General features: G+C 52.4%; 1 protein-coding gene across 2 annotated transcripts; it reads left to right on the top strand.

The window, feature by feature from the left end:
• Positions 1–9: 9 nt before the first annotated feature.
• MRRF (mitochondrial ribosome recycling factor) lies at positions 10–13,390 on the top strand. 2 transcript variants are annotated; one of them, XR_007629470.1, is made up of 8 exons: positions 10–48; positions 688–886; positions 1,104–1,259; positions 2,498–2,616; positions 5,329–5,420; positions 10,869–11,028; positions 12,238–13,028; positions 13,087–13,390. XR_007629470.1 is itself a non-coding variant. In XM_050320322.1 (7 exons), exons 2-7 carry the CDS (start codon positions 712–714, stop codon positions 12,313–12,315), a joined length of 780 nt encoding a protein of 259 aa, XP_050176279.1. In that variant the 5' UTR covers positions 10–48; positions 688–711; the 3' UTR covers positions 12,316–13,390. The 2 variants fall into 2 exon arrangements, 1 of the variants encoding a protein (XP_050176279.1); XM_050320322.1 differs by having other exon boundaries at positions 12,238–13,390.
• Positions 13,391–18,314: the final 4,924 nt, after the last annotated feature.

Consider the following 18,314-nt stretch of genomic DNA (forward strand, 5'->3'; position numbering starts at 1 on the left):
CGCGCGCGCACCGATGACGCCAGGCGGGACGCGGCGGTCCGCGCGACGGTGAGCGAGGCGGCGGCCCCAAATTCCCCCTTCCTTTCTCTCTCCCCTCCCCTCCCCTCCCCCCGGCCCCCGCTCGGTCCCCGCGCCCCCACCGATCCCCGGTTCCCAGCCCGCCCTTCCGCGGGGCCCCGGTGGGGGCGGCGCGTCCCGAGCACAGCGGCCGGTGTGGGCGGGGCCGGGGCCTCGCTCCCGGGGGCGGGGCCAGCTGGAGGGGCGGGGCCCCGAGGGGGCGTGTCCGGCGCGCACGTGCCGGGAGCGGGGTCGGCATTGCCGGGACCCCCGCGCCGGGACCGGGGGGAGTTACCCCCGGTAACTGCGGTGTCACCGCAGCAGGGCCTCCATAGAACACCCCCTGAGGGCCCGGGAGCCCCGCGGTGTCAAACATCGCGCGGCAGAGGTTTCATCCCGCACCCGGTGCTGTACGAGCTGCTCCAGCCGCGGGGGTCGTACCAGGAGCCCGTGCCCATGTGCACGGATGTGCAGAGCCCACGCTGACCCCTGGCAGCCGCCGAGCCCCTTCCACTGCACACCCCCAGTGTGACATCGCTGCGCTGTCCCCCTGTGCCCGTGGGCACCGCCGAGCCCTAAATCGGGTTGTTTTTAGCAGGCCGAGTAGCCCCCTGCCTTTCTCTCTTCCAGGTGGGTCAGAGAGGAGCTGTGACGATGGCTCTGGCGCTGAGGTGGCTCCGTCCTGTCCCATCCCTGCTGCACCGTTCGTCCCTCCTGCTGACCAGGGGGCTGCCAGGGGCTCCCACGGGCTGCCCTGCCCTGCTCCTGGAGGGCTGCAGGCAGTGTGGCCAGCAGGTGCTGCTGAGCAGACAGCTGGCTACCAAAAAGGGTAAAAACAGCAGCTTTGGTCCTGGTTTTGCAACCCCTCTCTATTTTATATATATATATTTTGGCACATGTGCTCAAGTACTGAGCTATTTACTCATTAAGAAGTAGTTACTTTGGTTTATCTTAGACTCAGTCCTGAACTGAGTCTACTTCCTGATGCAGCAACTAGCTGTTGTCTCAAATAGAAATTAATTTTTTTCTTTTTGTGCGATGTGCAGCTAAAGGTAAAGGGCAGAGCCAAGCCAAAGTGAATATCAGTGCTGCCCTGGTTGAGGATATTATCAATTTAGAGGAAACCAATGAGGACATGCAGGCGGTCATAGAAGCTCTGAAAGAAGACTTCACCAGGAACATCAGTGTTAGAACCTCACCAGGTTGGTGAATTCCTTGTGTGATGCTCTGTGACCTATAAATAAGGATACAAGTCCCAGTAACAGAGAACTCTGATTTTTACAGAGCTGTTTGTTTTTTTTTTTTCTGGAGTTCTTCACTGGGCACCCAGTTGCTGCAGCCTTGACATCCCAGCTAAAAAGGCTTTCTTCACCCTGAGCTTGACCAGGAAGAATCCATTTTGGCTAATAGCTTCCTGGAAATAGCTTTTGTAAGTGGGAGATGTCAAAAGTCTCTAACTGAACTGTTTGCAGATGTGATGGAGAAGCAGGTTGTCAGCTAATGGTGCAGTAGGGCAGGAAAAATCCAATTGCCATCAAATTAGCCTTTTGGAAATTGCCATCAGGTTGGTGTCTGGCATATACAAACTTTTTTTTTTTTGCTGTGCATCTTTGTGGGCAGTGACCTGTACAGGCCTCATTCACTTAGTGGATTTTGTGCTTTAGGAAGAAATGTGAATTCGTTTGACTAAGCCACAGTTAATGTAACACTCTGAACTTAGGCATTTGTAAGTGTATCAAGTTTCAGGGATAAAATTTAACATTAAACAATGACCAAATTTGAATCATTCACCACCCCAGCTCTGGCAGGGGCACTTCTGTGTTTAATGGAGCTGGAAAGCATAGCTTGGTCTCTTAACTATTTATTTTAACCATAGGGTTTTTTTTTTAATTGCACTGATAAAGTACCTCCTGTCCCACGTGCCTTTTGGCCTGTTAACATTTTGCAGCAGAAACGAGAGAGCAGATTAAGAGTAGCTCGGGGAGAAACTGAATACTTTAAATTAGGCAGTGTACAACACCCCTCTGGGGACCTGGGGGGAAAAAGAGGGGCTTAAGAGAGCACTGCTAAGTTAAAGACAATATTTTTCTTGAATTTTATAGTGACATTTTTATTGTCTTTAAATACTAAGGATTAAAAAATAACAATTTCCTTTCCATTCTTAACAATACTGCTTAATTTTCCAATTCTAGTAGCAAAAACAAACAAGAGTTTTGTTTTAATTTTTTTTGTGTTTTAGAGCAGCTTTGACATATTTAGCTTGTGAATACACAGGGGATGCCTGAACACAAACAGCACCTGAAGTCTGAATAAACACTTTTTTTTTTTTTTCCTTTGTAACATCTATATTTTGCAAAGCAGGAGGGAAGTGGGACACTTCTTCAGCGTTGCTGCAAACTGCTGCATCGTACTGAAAGTGCCTGTGTTTGGTTCTTTTGAGGGGCCCTGGATCACATCACTGTGGTGACCAAAGATGGGAAGTTTCCACTGAACCAGCTGGGGCAGATCTCACAGAAATCACCACAGCTCATTGTAGTGAACATGACCAGTTTTCCAGAGGTAAGGAGGGACACGAGGCTGAAGGCACTGGGAAGGGATAATTACCAGGGGAACAAACAGGTTGATGCTGAGCAAAGGAACACTTAGACAAAATCGGTCAGACGTGGCAGGGCTGGGAGCTGTGGCTGGGCTGTGTCACCCTGTGCTGACACAGAACAGAAGGGGCATTTTGCTGCTGACAGCGAGTCCCCAGCCCTGCCTGCCTCACAGAGCAGCTCACCTGCAGCAGGGAGGGCTCACAGGAGAGTTCCATGCTGGGATTGCTCTCAGGGCTGTGTCCAGTGAGTGCCACACTGCGAAGGGTTTGCTTTGGGGACTGCCTTCCTGTCAGGTGGATCTGCAGAGCAACACTAAATCACAGACAGGATTCCCTGTGCCCTGCCAGCCCTCCCCATTCCCTGTGCATTTATGGCAGCCCTGAGCACACACACACTCACCTGGATGGCACAGGTGTCTCTGACACAGCACCTGCCTGTTGTGTTCACTCAGTTCCAGCCGTGTAGCTGGAATTGGTACTGGACACGCCATCAAACACCTCTGAAACTTGCCTACTTACCAGCAGGGCTGGGGACACCCCTGAGAGCTCGTGGGAGGAGCTGCTGATGGAGCTTGTGAGCTTCTCAAGAGCCTCCCTGGTGGGACTGGGCTGTGCTAAGTGCTGTCACAGAGCTCGAGCCGGGCACTGCTGAGGTTGGTGAGCTCCTCCCTAGGCAGCGTCTGCAGGTCAGAACACAAATTAGGTGCTTTAAGTTATCTTCTGTGACAGACAAGTTCCCTTCATTTTCTGCAGGAGCCTTAGACTTGCCCCTAAATGAGGCAGCAATGCAAATCCCACCTGGGGATCCAGCCCTTGGGGTGCCCTGCAGCTCCCACAGGCAGAGCCAGGCAGATGGGACCAGGGGCAAGCGCAGGGTTAGCGATTCATCTCACCCCACGTCTGGAGGTTTGCCAGGGCTTATCTCTATTTATTTGGCAAAGGCTTTCCCCAATTAATTAAGTCAGCAAAGTCTCAGAGGAGGTCAGTGTAAGGCACTTGATGCCTAAGTGTTTCCTAAAGTGTTCAAAGGCTCTGAAGAACAGAGGCCCCTCATCAGCAAGTGCGCTGAGGTCCCGCAGAGCCAGCGCTGAGAGGGCCAAGGAAGGCACTCCATGACTTACCCTGTGTCAAACAGGACCTCAGGCTGACAAGTGGCCCTGTGAGAAATTAAATATCCTCTGTATAGCATTGCCTACATTTGCTTTCTAAGAACTATTTCTCTCAATATAGTTGCTTTATACCATAGCTGTTCTGTGATGGACTGAACTCTTTAAAGCCATTACAGACAGGATTACTTGACATCCTTATTTACAGCATATAGTCAGTACTTCATGGCCTTGAGAAGAAAATAAAAGTACCTGAAGAGTGAGAAATAAAATAATCATAGAAAAGGACTCACAGGGCCAAAGTCTGTTTGCCCAAGAGTTATAAAACTGAACAAGGTGCTGGTTTATTTATGGTTTTTTTTTCTCATGGGCTGCAAGAGGATAGGGTCAATATTGCAATATTTTCCCCTCCTTCCATCTCCTCCAATATCTATGATAAACAACACAGTTTTTACTGAGCATTTCTTTCCTACAGAGCAAGCATTGTCCCTTTTTATTCCTAATGTGCTGAGATTATTTGGTTGCATTTTCTCTGCCCTTGCAGTTTCAGAGGACAGCAGTTGTCTTACAGAACACCAGCAGAGCATTCATTAGGTTCAGGGATGGCACGTGTCAGGGACCTGAACAAATCTGCAGAGCTTTAGTTTGTGCCTCAGATGACAAAAGCTGCGCTTCATAAATACGGTTTGAATGACATAAATACTGCAGCAGCCTGGAGCTAAAGTTAATGATGGCAAGGAGCATCAGAAATAGCATCGTGCCTGGTAGGAAACACCACACAAGTGCCACAGGAATACAAACTCCTTGGGCTTGTCAAGAACAACCTGACCTGGCAGAGCCTCACAGGAGCTCCTGGCCAAGCTCTGCTTTAACCCCAAAGCCTGGCACTCTCTGGAGGCACAACCTGTGCCCTGGGGTGGAGACAGAGCCTTTCAATCACCTTGCAGTCACCAGGAAAACCTGCCACCCCACCTTTTAAGCAGAGCAGAGCAGAGCATCAGCCAGTGGCAGGGGAGTTTTGAGAAGTTAATCCTCAGTAATGAGCTGTAAAATAAACACAGGGCTGGGCACAGGCGCTGTTTCTCAGCCAGCTGCTGCCGCCCCAGTGTCCTGTGGTCAGGTTGTAGTGCTGAAGTGGTTAAGTTTGTTAACATTTCAGAATTGGCACTGGCTGATTTCTAGTGGGAAACATTCAACTGGAATTCTTAAATGCTCAGAATCTTTCATCTCCTTCGCCACAGTCAGGCTCTGCCTTGGGAATTTGTTGCGGTTTCGCTCTGTGTTGCCTCAAACCATTCTCATAGTTTCAAAGAAGCCAAACAGTTTTCTTTTGTTGTTGCCTGCCTTCCCCTCTCCCCCCTGGGTGCCCCCCTACCCCGATACGAGCGGCCGTAGTTTCCCATTCGGGCTGATCAAAGCTCTCTGCACCAATGTAACTTCCTGATCTTACTGGTAACAGAAGTAAATGTTTCCATGTTCCATGGAGATGGATTGCCAACTATTGACAGAGTTCTGGCATATGGGAATGATTATTTCCTAATTCCCTTTACCTTTTGATCTGCTTTACAGAGCACAGCTGCAGCCATGAAGGCCATAAGGGAGAGTGGCATGAACCTGAACCCCGAGGTGGACGGGACGATGATTCGGGTGCCGGTTCCTAAGTGAGTATCGATGCCCGAGCTCATCACCCTGCAAGACAACGCAGGAGGTTGCAGTGAGTGCCCTTCAGAGGGCAAACATGCACGACTGCTGAATGTCCCCATGCAGCTGCTTTCCAAATAGCTGTGAGTTCAGGTTTGGAAAAAAATCTGAGCCCCTAGAAGCGTCTGGTGGAACCTCTTCCAAGTGTCTGAGCCCTAAGTCCTCACATCTTGGCATCTGGTGGTTGGTTTTATTCTTCATCTTCCCCCCGCAGAGAAGTCTTGGTCCTTGCTGGCTGCAGCACTTTGCAGGAGAGCCAAAGGCTTTTGAAGCTGTATTGCTTCAACCCAGGGGCTAATTCTTTGCTGCCCTGCTCTAAATTCTCAGAATTACACTGGCACAGAGCAGCAGTAAGGCAGGAGGGAATTTAGTGACCCACTGGTATCAGGGGTGAGTAGCACCTTGGTGCAGAGAGCACTGAAAGGAAGTGGTGAAAGGGAGAGGCAGGAAATTTATAGCTTTGGCTGAAAAATCTGCTCCCTCTTCTCATCTAATGTATGTTGTGTAACTGATGGCTGCGTGGAAGTTTTGGGGTGGGGCTGATGGAAAAGCAGGCTGCCCCCGGCCAAGGGATGAGCATTGCTTCCCTCAGCCATCACAGGTGACTCCCAGCCTTTGGACGAGGCAGGAGGTGCCACTGCATCCATTCTTCAGTTTGGATCAGGAGAAGCAATCCTGATGATCCCTTCGTGTGCTTTGGGCTCTGCCTGGGACAGGGGGTCCTTTCAGGTGAAATTAGGGCTCCCAGCAGCTCCACTCGCTGGCACAGACAGTGCCTGTCGCAGGGGCACCAGGGTTGGGTGGCACAAGGAAAGCTCAGGAGTTCCTGTGGGTGCTCAGACCTTATGGAGCATGTAAATACTCTGGGCAGGTGTGGCTGGGCATGAACTCACACCCCGGGGTTGGGACAAACAGCTCTCACGCAGGGAGTGCTCAAACCCCTTCCACAAGCAGGTGGAAGACTTCTTGGGAAAGATGAACCAGGTATTTCTCATGCTTTAGATCTCCTTTAGAAATTCTGTGGAATTTTCCCCAGCATTTTCATCAGAGCAGTCTAATTGCAGCTTTCCGTTGCAGTCGGTGAGAGGCAATGACATTATCATTCTATTTGCTGATTTTCTTTCCCCGTGCTCCCTGCCCTTCCCCCATTCCTCAGGAGAGGAGGCAGAGGAGGAGGGCACCATTATCTTCATAATTGCTGAGACTCCCGGGTTGCTGCACAGTGGTTTGATTGTTAATGGGCACTTGGGTCATCCTTGAATACGAATTGCAGGGGAGGAAACTCCAAAACTGCAAATCCGGAGCTTTAACAAAATCCTGTGTTTTAAAACAAATGTGCATGGTCTGTCACCATCTTCTGTGGTGCTGCAGGGCGAAAACAAGTCTTCTCTTCCCAGGGAAGCTCTGCCTGGTGTGCTCCAGTGTTCCTCTGGTGTGTCAGGGCTGCAGCTCCTGGTCCCTTCCTGGCTGCTTGGGTGCCTGGGAAGTCCTGAGTGGAGGTTTTTGGGAGCTGTGCCTTGTGGCTCTGCCCTCACCGACACCTCCAGTCCCTTTTGCTCTCCAGTTACATGACTGGGTCTTTGGGAGTTTCATCCACTTATCAAAAAGACAAGCAGACAGTTCCAGCCTTTCAAAACACAATAATGCAAAGAGGGGGGCCAGAACAATCAAATTCAGCAAGAGGCCTCTCTTTAGTACTATATCCCTGAATTGCTTTTTAAAATTTGCTAAGTTTTTCTGTATTTCTAACAGTTTATGAAAGAATATATGAGGGAAAGATGCAATAAAATTACCAGAATTACAGCTGATACAGAAATTGAGCAAACACATCCAAAATGAGGAGATCTTAATATTGTTTCTGCAGAAATTGGTTCTTCCATGAGAAGGAGTTACACTAAAAACCAAACCCAAATTGTCCTTACCTGTTATTAAAGCCAGTTCTTACTCTGACCTGTCAGCTGGACACACGTGTGTCGTGTTCTGCCTCGTGCAGGTCCAGCTGAGCATTTAAAAATGGAGTTTGCTTCTCAGTATTCATTCTGTTAGTTTAGTTTTTGCACTGCAGCTTCAGCAGAAAAAAAAAATACACTTGTGAGGTTGGTGTTTACTTCTGCTGCCTGGCAGGATCCCTCTGCTCCCCCAGGCATTCTGTGGCTGACACTGCAGAGGCAATATTTGTTTGTATAAAGAGAAGCCTCTGAGGGTTTAAAAATAAAAATAATAAAAAAAAAAGGAACCAGCCATGGGAACGTTTGTATTGGTTGATCTCTTGGCCGAATTTGACCTGACCTTGTGTCTTTTATGGTATTGCCTCATTTTTAGATCCATCTTTTTTGGACCCATTGTGTTACGCTGGATATTGTTTGTAAATCAGTAATATTTTTACACATGTTTTACTGAAAGCCAGATGACTCATTTGAAAGTTTAATGACTCATTGTGAGCTTTTTTTTCCCCTTTGCCCTTTAAGAAATATGCAAAGATACCTTCTGTGGGGAGAGAGGACCCAAAACATTTCACTGGAAAGCACACCAAGGCTGCTCCGAGCTGCTCATCGTCAGGAGTCTGTCACTTGCTTTTTATTGAGCAATAAACGCTGCACCCTGTGTTTATCTGCAATTATGAATGCAGAGTGTTTAGTTAAGCCTGCTTTCCTTTAACTGATCCCTCTCCTTCACAGGAAATTCCTCGTGTTTGAGATACAGAAATTGCTCTTACCCAGATAAATGTGTTGCGCTTGCTGTGGGTCTGCTCTGCCAAGGGCTGCACTGCTTGAACCTCTGGAGCTGGGGGAGGCAGAAAAAAAGCTGTTACTCGGGGGATGGTGTGTGTTGTGACCCCCCCTGCCATGTCATTCACCAGGCTTTGTGCTGGTCCCTGGGGGAACAGCAGGAATTGAGCCTGCTTCTCTGTGAGCCGCAGGAAGGGCATCAGGGGTGACAGCTGGGGACCTTGTCCTCATTCCCCACTCTGGCACCCCTTCCCCAAGTTCACTTCACACTTTTTTTTTTTTTTTTAGCTTTAAGTGGTGGTAGGGATTACTAGTAGGGATTGGCTACTAGACAGAAAAGAAAACATACCTAACAGCAGCTTAAAAGTCGCACATCTAGGGGCAGGATTAAAAAACTGTGCTTAGAAACCGTGGGCCTGGCTCGTGTTGATGGATTCCTTAACCAGAAACAGCATCTGCTTGGAAAAGTGTCCACTTCTGGCATTGTTGGTAGCATTGCTGAGAATTTACACACAGTCTGGCTGGAACATAAAACCCGCTGAGAAACTCCCCGGCACTGCACGGTGATAAAAAGAAATTGGTGTTAATAAAGACAGACAAGGAGGCATGAAAGCTGTGACCCCGTGCCAAGAAGCAGAGGAAATCTGGCAGCGCTGCATAAACAAAAACATTTCCTTCGAGGCTCGGCAGCCCCGGGCGGGCGAGCGATACCCTCGGCACAGCTCACGAGAGCCGCGCGCGGCTCCCACCGATGAGCGGCTCCCCCGCCACCCAGCAGGAGATGGGAGAGATTTCCAGCTCCCCCCACCTCCTCCAAGCTGAGCAGCCAGGATTGAGTCCCCACCCCCTCAAAAAGCTGCCTGAGAATCTGCCCTCATGGGGACCTCTGCCTGAGAGCCGGCCCGGTGGTTCCGAGTGTGCTGCGGGAGCTCTGCCCGGGGGGGTCGAGCATGAGAAGCCCCGGAGGCACCGATGTTGGGGTGCAGGGAAAGCACGAGGATCACAAGGATCCCTGCCCACTCCTCAGCCTGTGCTGACCAGGAGCCTCCCACTGCATGTGATGAGTTAGGGTGGATCTCAGGGAAAGGTTCTTCCCCCAGAGGGTGGTTGGCACTGAACAGGCTCCCCAGGGCAGTGGGCACAGCCCCAGGGCTGTCAGAGCTCCAGGAGGGTTTGGACAACACTATGAGGGACAGGGGGGGATTGTTGGGGTGTCCTGGGCAGGCTCAGGGGTTGAACTGATGGTCCTTGTGGGTCTCTTCCAACTCAGGATATTCTTTGATTCTGTGTGACATTCCTGGCCATCTCCCAGGGAGGGGACAGGCACCAGGGTGCCCTGGGTGCCAGGGCTGGGATGCTGCTCTCTAGATCTGTCAGCTTTCCTAGCCACCCCAAATTCCTGTAATTTCCAACTGGTTCTGGGAAGCCTGTTCCCTCTGGCACCAAGAAATAGAGATGGCTGGCAAGAGGCCAGTGCCTCTGCAGACATCTGCTGGGAGAGATCTGCCTGCAGGGGAGGGACCTGCTGGGCCAAGGGTCCCACTGTGCCCCCACAGCCTCCCTGTAACACACACCCACTGTGGGGCAGAGCCCAGGCACCCTCACCCCACATTTCCTGAGCTCTCTGCAGGAAAAGTCAGCCCCAGTGTTTTGGTGACCCAGGCTGCTACAGCCAATTTCTAAATACTCCTGTGAAATGTTTATTTTCCAATATCTCCCTTGAGCTAGCGAGTCTCAGTGAGAGCACCGAGGTTTTTCCCTCTCCAGGCAGCCTGGAAACTCCAATAGCCATGAAAATTATTAAAATATTATTGTTAAGCACCAGCAGTTGACAGTGATCAACTCTATTTGCTGGAGCATCACCAGAGCTGAGGGGACACCCCAGCCATTCCTGAGACTTTTTGATGGTCAGACCCCCTCACCACCTGCAGATTTCAGTCTGGAATGGGAAATTCAGGATTTTCTTGTGGCACCAAAGCAATAACTGGCCCCATGTTTGGGGGAAGGTGGAGCTGAAGGTGGGCCAAGTTACCTGTGGCTGCCCATGTCCATCAGCATCCTCTTGTCAGTCCAGGCGTTCACATCATGTCAGTGGGAAATCCTGGTCATGGTGAGCTGGAATAAAGTTGAGTGAGAGAGAAACTCTGTAGCTTCCCAGTCCTCAATTCAGGCTCTTCAGCTGCAGGAAGACAAATCTGAGTTTCAGGAGCTAAGATTTCCTCCTGGCTTTGCAGGATTATGCTTTTCAGGATGACACTTTTCAGTTCCATCTTTCAAGTCTGGAGCTGGATTTTTCCTCTTTCCCACAGATGCTTTGGCAGCAGGAAATAAGGGAAGTCTCAACATTTCAGCATGACTTTCAGGCACTGCAGCAACAACTATAAACCAAGTAAGATTCAGTCCAAGTTCCCCAGCTGTGCAGAGGTGGCTGATTTTTCTAGGTGGACCAAGGCAGAATGAAAATGTGCCCTGATCTGTTCAGTCCCTCTGCTCTGTGGCACGCAGGGCCTCCAAACAGAGCAAGGTCTAACACCAGCAGCATTTGGGTGACCCTGGGCAGGGCAGCAGCAGTCAGAGAGGATCACTCATTTACCCAAAGTCCATCACAGAAAACAAATCTGGCTGTGCACACATGACACTGTTTTCTTTGTGGTGTTTTTCTTCTCCCCTTGTTCCTAGGGTCACCAGGGAGCACAGGGAGAACCTGGCCAAGCTGGCCAAGCAATCCACCAACAAGTCCAAAGAGGCCCTGAGAAAGGTGCGAAGCAAAAGCATCAACCAGGTAAAGAAGTCCAAGAGCAAAGTGTCAGAAGATACCATCTGGCTGCTAGAAAAGCAGGTAATTTTCTTCCCTTCTGCCACATCCTGGTGTGTCAGAGCTCAGTGGTGTGTTTGTCCCAGCCCTTGCTGACAGATCTCCAGCACTGAGAACCCAGTGGGGGAATGGGCTGCGTGTTTGGAGCTGGCAATGGCTGCTTTAGTTGCTTTTCCTTTGTGAGATTTGGGACTTCAATCTCGAAGCCAGATTTATGATATGAACCATTGTAAGCTGTAACCATTCCCCAAAAGCTTTTGTTGCACAAACCAGCTGAACTGGGGGAGCGAAACAATCCACGTCCGTGTCTGTACCACCACTCACCCAGTGCCTGGCCACTGCAAACAGCTGGTGTTAATGAGGATTGTTTCAGTTGTTATTAATGAAAAGGCTAGCAGGATTATCTCTGTTCGGAGTTTTTGGCTCCAATTCAGGAAAATACTTAAGCACATGCCTAATTCCCTAAGAGCAGATGTCACTAAAGTCAATTACTTGGGCATAAACTCAGGCACAAGCCTAAGTGTTCTGCTGAATTGATGCCTCTGAAGGCAGGCCATTACTTCTTAGCTGTTTGTTTATTAACAGCTAAAGTTAGATACATTGCAAATGCTCTGGGACAGTTCCCTGTGTGCTCACAAAAATAAACATCGATATACAGAGCGTTTGTGCACGCAGGAAAAATGGCCATGCCATTGTAACCAAATCCTGTTGGGAAGCAGTTCTCCCAGAGCAGACAGATGGTTTTCTGCACTGGTAGAGGTAACATCTCCAGTGGAATTTTTTCCTTGTACCCAGATTTTTCCACACGAGGAAAGGTCATTGTTAGACCTTGGGAGTGAGCACAACTTAATCCTGTGAAACCAGTGCCTAACCCCTGGTGTGCTCCAGCCTTTACCTGCTCTTACTTTACCTGCACATTTTGATCCCTTTTGCCTTCTTGCCATGTCCATCCCATGTTACCAGGAGAGCTGATCCCTGGGCAGGGCTTGGACAACCACCATTTTATTTCTTTTTACAAGAAACAAACAGGTGGTTACTGGGTTTGTGTATTCCTGACATGTGCTAAGGCTCCTGCTGTTACCTGTGTGTTCTGATGGTGCTGCAGGAGGGAACAGCCCTCTCTTCTCTGGTGCCAGCAGCAGCAGGTCTCTGCCCTGCCCTGAAGTCACTCCTTTCCCTTTAAACTCTGGCATCACCTCACACAGGACTCTGACTTGTGTTGTCTTGCCACAGATCCAGCAAATGGCAGATGAGGCTGTCGCTGAGATGGACAAGCTGCTGGCAGCAAAGACCAAGGAGCTGCTTGGATGAACACCATCCCCATGGACACACTCCCCCTGGAGCAGGAATGGACTGCCACGTGCCCCAGCTCTCATCCCTGCCTGGAGGCAGCAGCCTCAGGGATGAGCAGCTCTGTGCCTTGGCTGCTCCCACTGCCCACCTGGGCAGTGCTGGAGGGAAGGGGGGGACTCTCCTCGCTGCTCATCCAGGTGGGAACAGAATTGGGTGAAATGAGATGAGAAATAAAACATCCAGAAGGAGGACTGGAGGCTGCTGGAAGGGTCCCAGGGAAGCTGAGGAGGAAGGACTGCCTTGCTCACCTCACGCCCCATGTTGTGTTCCTGCACCACCAGCCCAGCAGGAGCCAGGAACACGTGCAGGGGGAGCCTGCACTGTCCTGTGCAAACCTCAGCATTTGTTTTTTCTTGAAATAAAGTCAAAATGAGATGCGGAGGAGCAGCCCTGCAGCAGCCTGGTTGGTGTGTTCCCTTGGGTTCCCGTGTCCCAAAGGAAGCGTTTGCCCTGCTGGGGAGGGGTGAGGGAGCTCAGCATTGACTGGGCAGGGGCTCTGTGGTTCCCAAGGCAGAGAACTGAAACCAGTGCTGGCAGCACAGCTGCTTTAGCCAGGACCAAGAAGACCAAAAGCCAACACAGAAACTTCCCAAACCCGTTATCTGTCCCCACTGACCAGTTACAGAGGACCTGTGCGAGCCACGAGCACCGCATTTGAGGGGCTGGGGGAGGTAGAAGCAGAACAAGGTCTTGAGCACATCCCACAGCTCAGCTCCTCACTGCCAGCAGGTACTCCCCGCTGGCAGCAAATGTCCTTGGCGATGGCAGGAGCAGGAAGGTGGGGGCAGCCCCCAGCCCTGCTCCCGAGGCATTTGGGTTCAAAGAGCGCCAAGTGCTCTGCACTCCTTAAATAAACAACTCCCAAAAAGTTAGTTTGTGTGCCACGGGGAGGGGGAGGAGGATGAAGGATTTGCTCTGCTAGGGCCCCACATGTCAACAATTTCTCTGCTTTGTGTATTTTGGCCGAAGCCCTTGCCATGATAAATGAATAAAGGAAGATGGCGAGCCCAGGGCGGTTCCTCAGCTCGGGAAATTGCTTTCAGCCGATTGCTGGATTTTTTTGACATTTATCAACTGGGCTTCTTTTGCCATTGTTGCAGCCTCAGCATCCCTGCAGCAGCCTGGCCCTGAAGGGTTTTCCTGATACCTGCCCGGGAGCAGCAGCTGCTGAGCTGGGAGCTCCACAAAGCCAGGGCAGGTGGAGAACTACTGCTGCCCACGAGTGTTTCTCCAGCCTCTTCCCATTCTCCAAGCCCTGGAGGGGTGATAATGGGCTGGTGGAGGCAGGCACTGGAGCTGCAGGGTGTCACTGCATGGAGGAATTTCCCAAATATTTACCGCTCTTCCTTACCCTGTAGCATCTCACTGCAGCTCACAGGAAATAAAACCTGTGGTAAAACTGCTCCAGCGCTGTCTGGATGATTGGAGAGTCCATTTCTTTGCATCCCCACCTCAGTCCCGGGCTCTGCATCAGCCAGGAGCAGCCACAGCATCCACAGATGCTGCTCTCAGCCCTGGTACCACCAAAGCAGGGCAGACAATACGTGAGTCCACGGGGCTGTGCCCCTCCAGCCCCTCCTGCTCCCTCTGGGACCAGGACAAGCAGAAGAATGCACCAGCCACAGCCACAGCCCCAGCACCTCCCAACCACACAGGACCACAGCAGCAACACCCAGGAGAAGAGGGGAAGGGCACCAGCAGCTCACTCACAGTGCAGCTCTGGACAGGTCCCGCTTTCCCTTTGCAGCATAAATCACCTGCTGCTCCACACCAGGAGCTGCAGCACAAGGTCTGCCCGCTCCAAACACTCCTCCAGCAGCACCAGCAGGAACCTCTCACTTGGTTCCAGCCTGGATTGCACCCAGAGCTGATAAGGAGCTGCAGCTGATGCTGTTGGCGGGTGGGAAGGAGCTCCAGCTGTGCCAAATAACCCAGGAGGGGAAGGAACTCGGGCCAGAAAGCAGCTGGGCTGGTGTAATGTGGGTCTGTCAGTGACGCCACATTGGCCACCAAATGGTTTGGCCTCGGCCACAAATGCCGAGGGTGGTGCAGGGCAGGAGGGGAAGGAGGGCCATGGCCAGACCCCTCACGCTCTGCCCTGGGCTGTCCACACCTCTCTGCCCTCTCCAGGAGCCCTCTCCCAACAGCATCCGTTGACCTGAGGCACTGTTGTGTTCACACCTGGCAAGTGCAGCCATGGCCTGGAAGGGTGGGGGTCCCCGAGGGGTCACACTCCCAGCACAAGGGGCACATCCCTGTGCACATCCCTGCTCTGGAGAGACTGCTTCCTTCCCAGGCTGCCCAGCAGCCACACTCAGCACCACCAGGATGTTCCAGTCCGCTCCGAGCTGCTGGACAGGGAGCAGGGCAGGCACCAGCCCCACGCCAGCTCCTGGGCTGAGGGGACGCTCAAAACGGAGGCAAAGGCAAGGAAAAACTCCGAGGAAGCTGGAAGCTCTCGACATAGTTAAAAAACAACATTGCTCTTCAAAATAGATGTGATTGCGCTCCTTGTGAGTCATCGAGCAGAGACACCAAGATTGCTTTGTGCCAGGGACGAGCCGGGCGCTGATTGTGCCGCCCGGATTTGTATCCAACAGACCCTGGATGGCATGTCAGAGTTTACAGCGCGCATACATTTTCAACAGTGAGCTTTGCAAAATGTATCAATGTAATCTCTGCCTCCTATATTCCGTGTTGATTAGACACGATTTCTGGCTGGATTTTCAGAAAGCTCAAGTGCTTTTTTAATCACTACAGAAGCTCATTATTGCTTTCCAGTGACTCTTATGTCCTTCACTTCTCCTTTCAGATTAGAGTCTATAGTCAGATGAATATTGGATGATTTCATTACATACAAATGCAATCAACAGTTTTGCATAAATTTCTCCTCTTTTCTTGAGTTTCAATTGACCTCAGCACCCGTGGAGGCAGGCGCAATACACATGTAAATGAGCTGGCGTTGCTGCAAAGACACGGATGCGAGAAACAAGATAAACTGTCAGATAATATTCAGGATTTTTAAGAGATCAAAAAATACTTCCTCGTTCAGCCCAGCCGTAAAAATGGCACCTTCAGCTGCCGGGGAATTTGCTTTTGTTTTGCTCCAGTCTGGCTGTGGACAAAGAGCAGGGACGGCCAGGCCGCCGAGCGAGGGGCTGAGCAGAGCTGGGCTGGCCGGCAGCAGCATGGTGGGGATGGGAGAGGGGTGTCTGCAGGGTGCCAGTGGTGCTGGCATGGGACTTATGCCACAGAGAAGCCGCTGGAGAGGTCTTGGCTCCCCATCACACCAGCGAGGTGCCCGCACAGCCCAACTGCAGAGCCAGGTTTGGTGGCTGAGCCCCTGACCAGTGGTGGTGCCAGTGGTGGCACTGCCATCCCTGCTCCTGCTCTGCTGCGACCATCCCAGCCGTGGGATGCTGAGTTCAGAGTCCCCTGGACCCCCATCCCCTCCTGAGCAGTCCTGAGCACCAGCCCAGAGCGGGGGCACCTGGCAGGGCACAGGGCTGAGCCAGGGCCTGCCCTCCTCTCACCGCGCTGCCACACACGGGGGAACCACGCGCTCCAAATATATTTAAGCTAACACTCCACATGAACAATCAGGCCCAATTTAAACAAACTATAATTAAAGATAAAGGACCTCTTGGTAGGGAAGTCGGGGAAAACTGTCAGCGGTTACTTTGGATGCGAAGCCCTTACCTTTAAAAGAATAATTTTTGTGCTAATGTGAGCAATCCAGCACTCCCACACTCGCCTTCGAGGGCTGGTGGGGAAAGAAACTCGTGGGTTTCTTTTGATGCCTTTACGTGCTAATCTTCTTAACAGATTTTTAATTAATGGGAACAGAGCACTTTGCAGCCGTGAAATCTATTGGTGTAATTGCCTGGTGGATTAGTCCCATTAACCACACAAATTACCTGTCTCCAGGTCGCCAGCCCCACCGGGGAGCTCCCCATGCTGGACACACTGAGCAGCCCCATTCTGAAGCAATTTTGATAAAATAAACTCTCTAATCAGGTAAATAATTCCATAAGGGAAATTGCTGCCTTCCCGCAGCCCCCCTCCAGTGGGACCTGGCTACTTTCAGGGGAATGCAACACGCCTCCAATTACAGACAAATCTCCAGCTCAGAGACCGTTTGGGAGAAGCCCATGGCACACGGGACCCCCTCGAACCACAGCGGCCAAGGAATTAAGGCATTTAAGCTGTCAGCTGGAATCTGGCCCGGCCCCTGATTACCTGGGGGGACGTGCAGCGTATTTAGGTTCGTGTCCGTTGCAATTTCCTGGCCCCCAGCGTTGATCCCGAATGACTCGCGTCCGTGTCAGGTTCCTGCCCAGGGTCACTCCGACACGTGGCCCCCGGCCCGGGGACAGCAACCTTTGGGCAATTAAGGATGTCCAGGCCAGGGTGAGCCCCGAGGACTGGGGACATGCAGCTGTCCCCAGGAGCTGCAGGGCGAGGGGGTCCACATGGCTGTGCTGGCTGCCATCACCCCTCAGGATAGAGGCCTGGATCTTAGGGGCCCTTCCCAGCCCTGTCTGTGGCTTTCCATGGTCCAGTGTAATTTTGGACCTGAACCTGATGGTGACTCCCACAGCTCAGCCCCTGAGATGAGGATGTGCTGCCCCAGGGATGTCTGGACCCACACAGGGTGGGCTCAGCAGGGTGCAGGGCACCCACGTGCTGTCACATGGTGATGCACAGTCCCAACACCCTTCCCATTGCCTGGTGAAGGGCTGCCTGGTGCCTGGGGCTCTGCCAAACCCTCGGCCAGGATGGCTCCAAACCTGCTGCACCAGCCAGGACATCTGTCCACCCTCTGCCCCGCACTAGGGAGCAGGGAGGAGGGTCCCTGCCACACCATGCTGTGAGCACGTGTGCTGGGGACAGCCTGGGAGGAAGTGACAGCAGTGACACGCTGGTGCCCAGTGCTGGTGGGGATGGCCATGCAGACAGGTGGCCTTCAAGCCACCTGAAATGCTCAGGTGATCGGTCCCTGCGCCAGTCCCTGACCCCAGGATGGAGGAGCTCCAACCTCGGTGGTGCAGGGATGCTCCTCCTGCTGCAATGGAGACCAAAACCCTCCCCTGTGGCTGCCCCCATGGCTTCAGGCAGAGGGTGACCCATGGGGCCACCCCAGGCTGGAGGGCACGTGTAGGTGGCCGAGCACCCCGTGGCCGGGGCAGAGCCGGCCGGGAGGGCCGGGGCGCAGGAGCCGCGGTGCTGGCGAGCAGGGCCGGGGAACCCTACACCGCGGGTAATTGGCATCAGATGCTCCCTGACCTGCCGCATCCACCGGGAAGCTGGAAGCATTTATTTGTCTGAGCCGGCGGCTCTATCTGCGTGCGGGAGGCGTTGGCGGTGGCGGGGCCGGGCTCCGCGAGCCTAATGAGCCTGAGCTGAAGATGATGAATATGATTGCTGAAAGCGCTTTCCTGAGTCCTCCTTTCCTGGGGCTCAGGTTACGAGTTCCCAGACAGCCTGTCCAGCCCCGTCTTTTCAGGTCTGATTTGTAGCCCCCCAAACTGTCTGTCAGCTCCCCGTGCCGGAGGAAGTGCTGGGCCCTCGGCCGCTGTGCCCAGTGTAGCTGGGGAAGGGGCTACCAGCCCTGTTCTGCCACTGGGGACAGTTTTGCTCCCCGGGCTGCCCCTGCTGCTGCCTCGCTTGGCCCGGTGCCCCCACAGACCCCCTGAGCCCAGGGATGCCCTGTGCAGGGTCTCCAGCTACCGGCATCTGCTCTGCTCTTGTTCTGGACTAAGTTCCTGTGGCTGTCAGGGACCTTCCCCACAGGGACTTGTCACCTCTTAACCTTACAGCAGCAAAATGTGGGGTTCAGGTTCTGTGTTCTCTGCCCATCCCCTGCAGCCCATGGTCAGGGTTCTGCCACTGAGCCACATCCCACTGAGGGGCTGCTCAGGGATGGACGAGGGTGGATCAGCCCAGGGATGCTCCAT

Source organism: Myiozetetes cayanensis, unplaced genomic scaffold (genome assembly GCF_022539395.1).
Source record: "Myiozetetes cayanensis isolate MyiCay16 unplaced genomic scaffold, myiCay2020 scf23, whole genome shotgun sequence".
NCBI lineage: Eukaryota > Metazoa > Chordata > Aves > Passeriformes > Tyrannidae > Myiozetetes > Myiozetetes cayanensis.

Bases quoted from the DNA above. Each gene is read 5' to 3' on its own strand.
- MRRF (XM_050320322.1), top strand. From the start codon at position 712: ATGGCTCTGGCGCTGAGGTGGCTCCGTCCTGTCCCATCCCTGCTGCAC. The intron at 887-1,103 runs GTAAAAACAGCA...TGCGATGTGCAG, and splicing joins ACAGCTGGCTACCAAAAAGG to CTAAAGGTAAAGGGCAGAGC. The intron at 1,260-2,497 runs GTTGGTGAATTC...GGTTCTTTTGAG, and splicing joins CAGTGTTAGAACCTCACCAG to GGGCCCTGGATCACATCACT.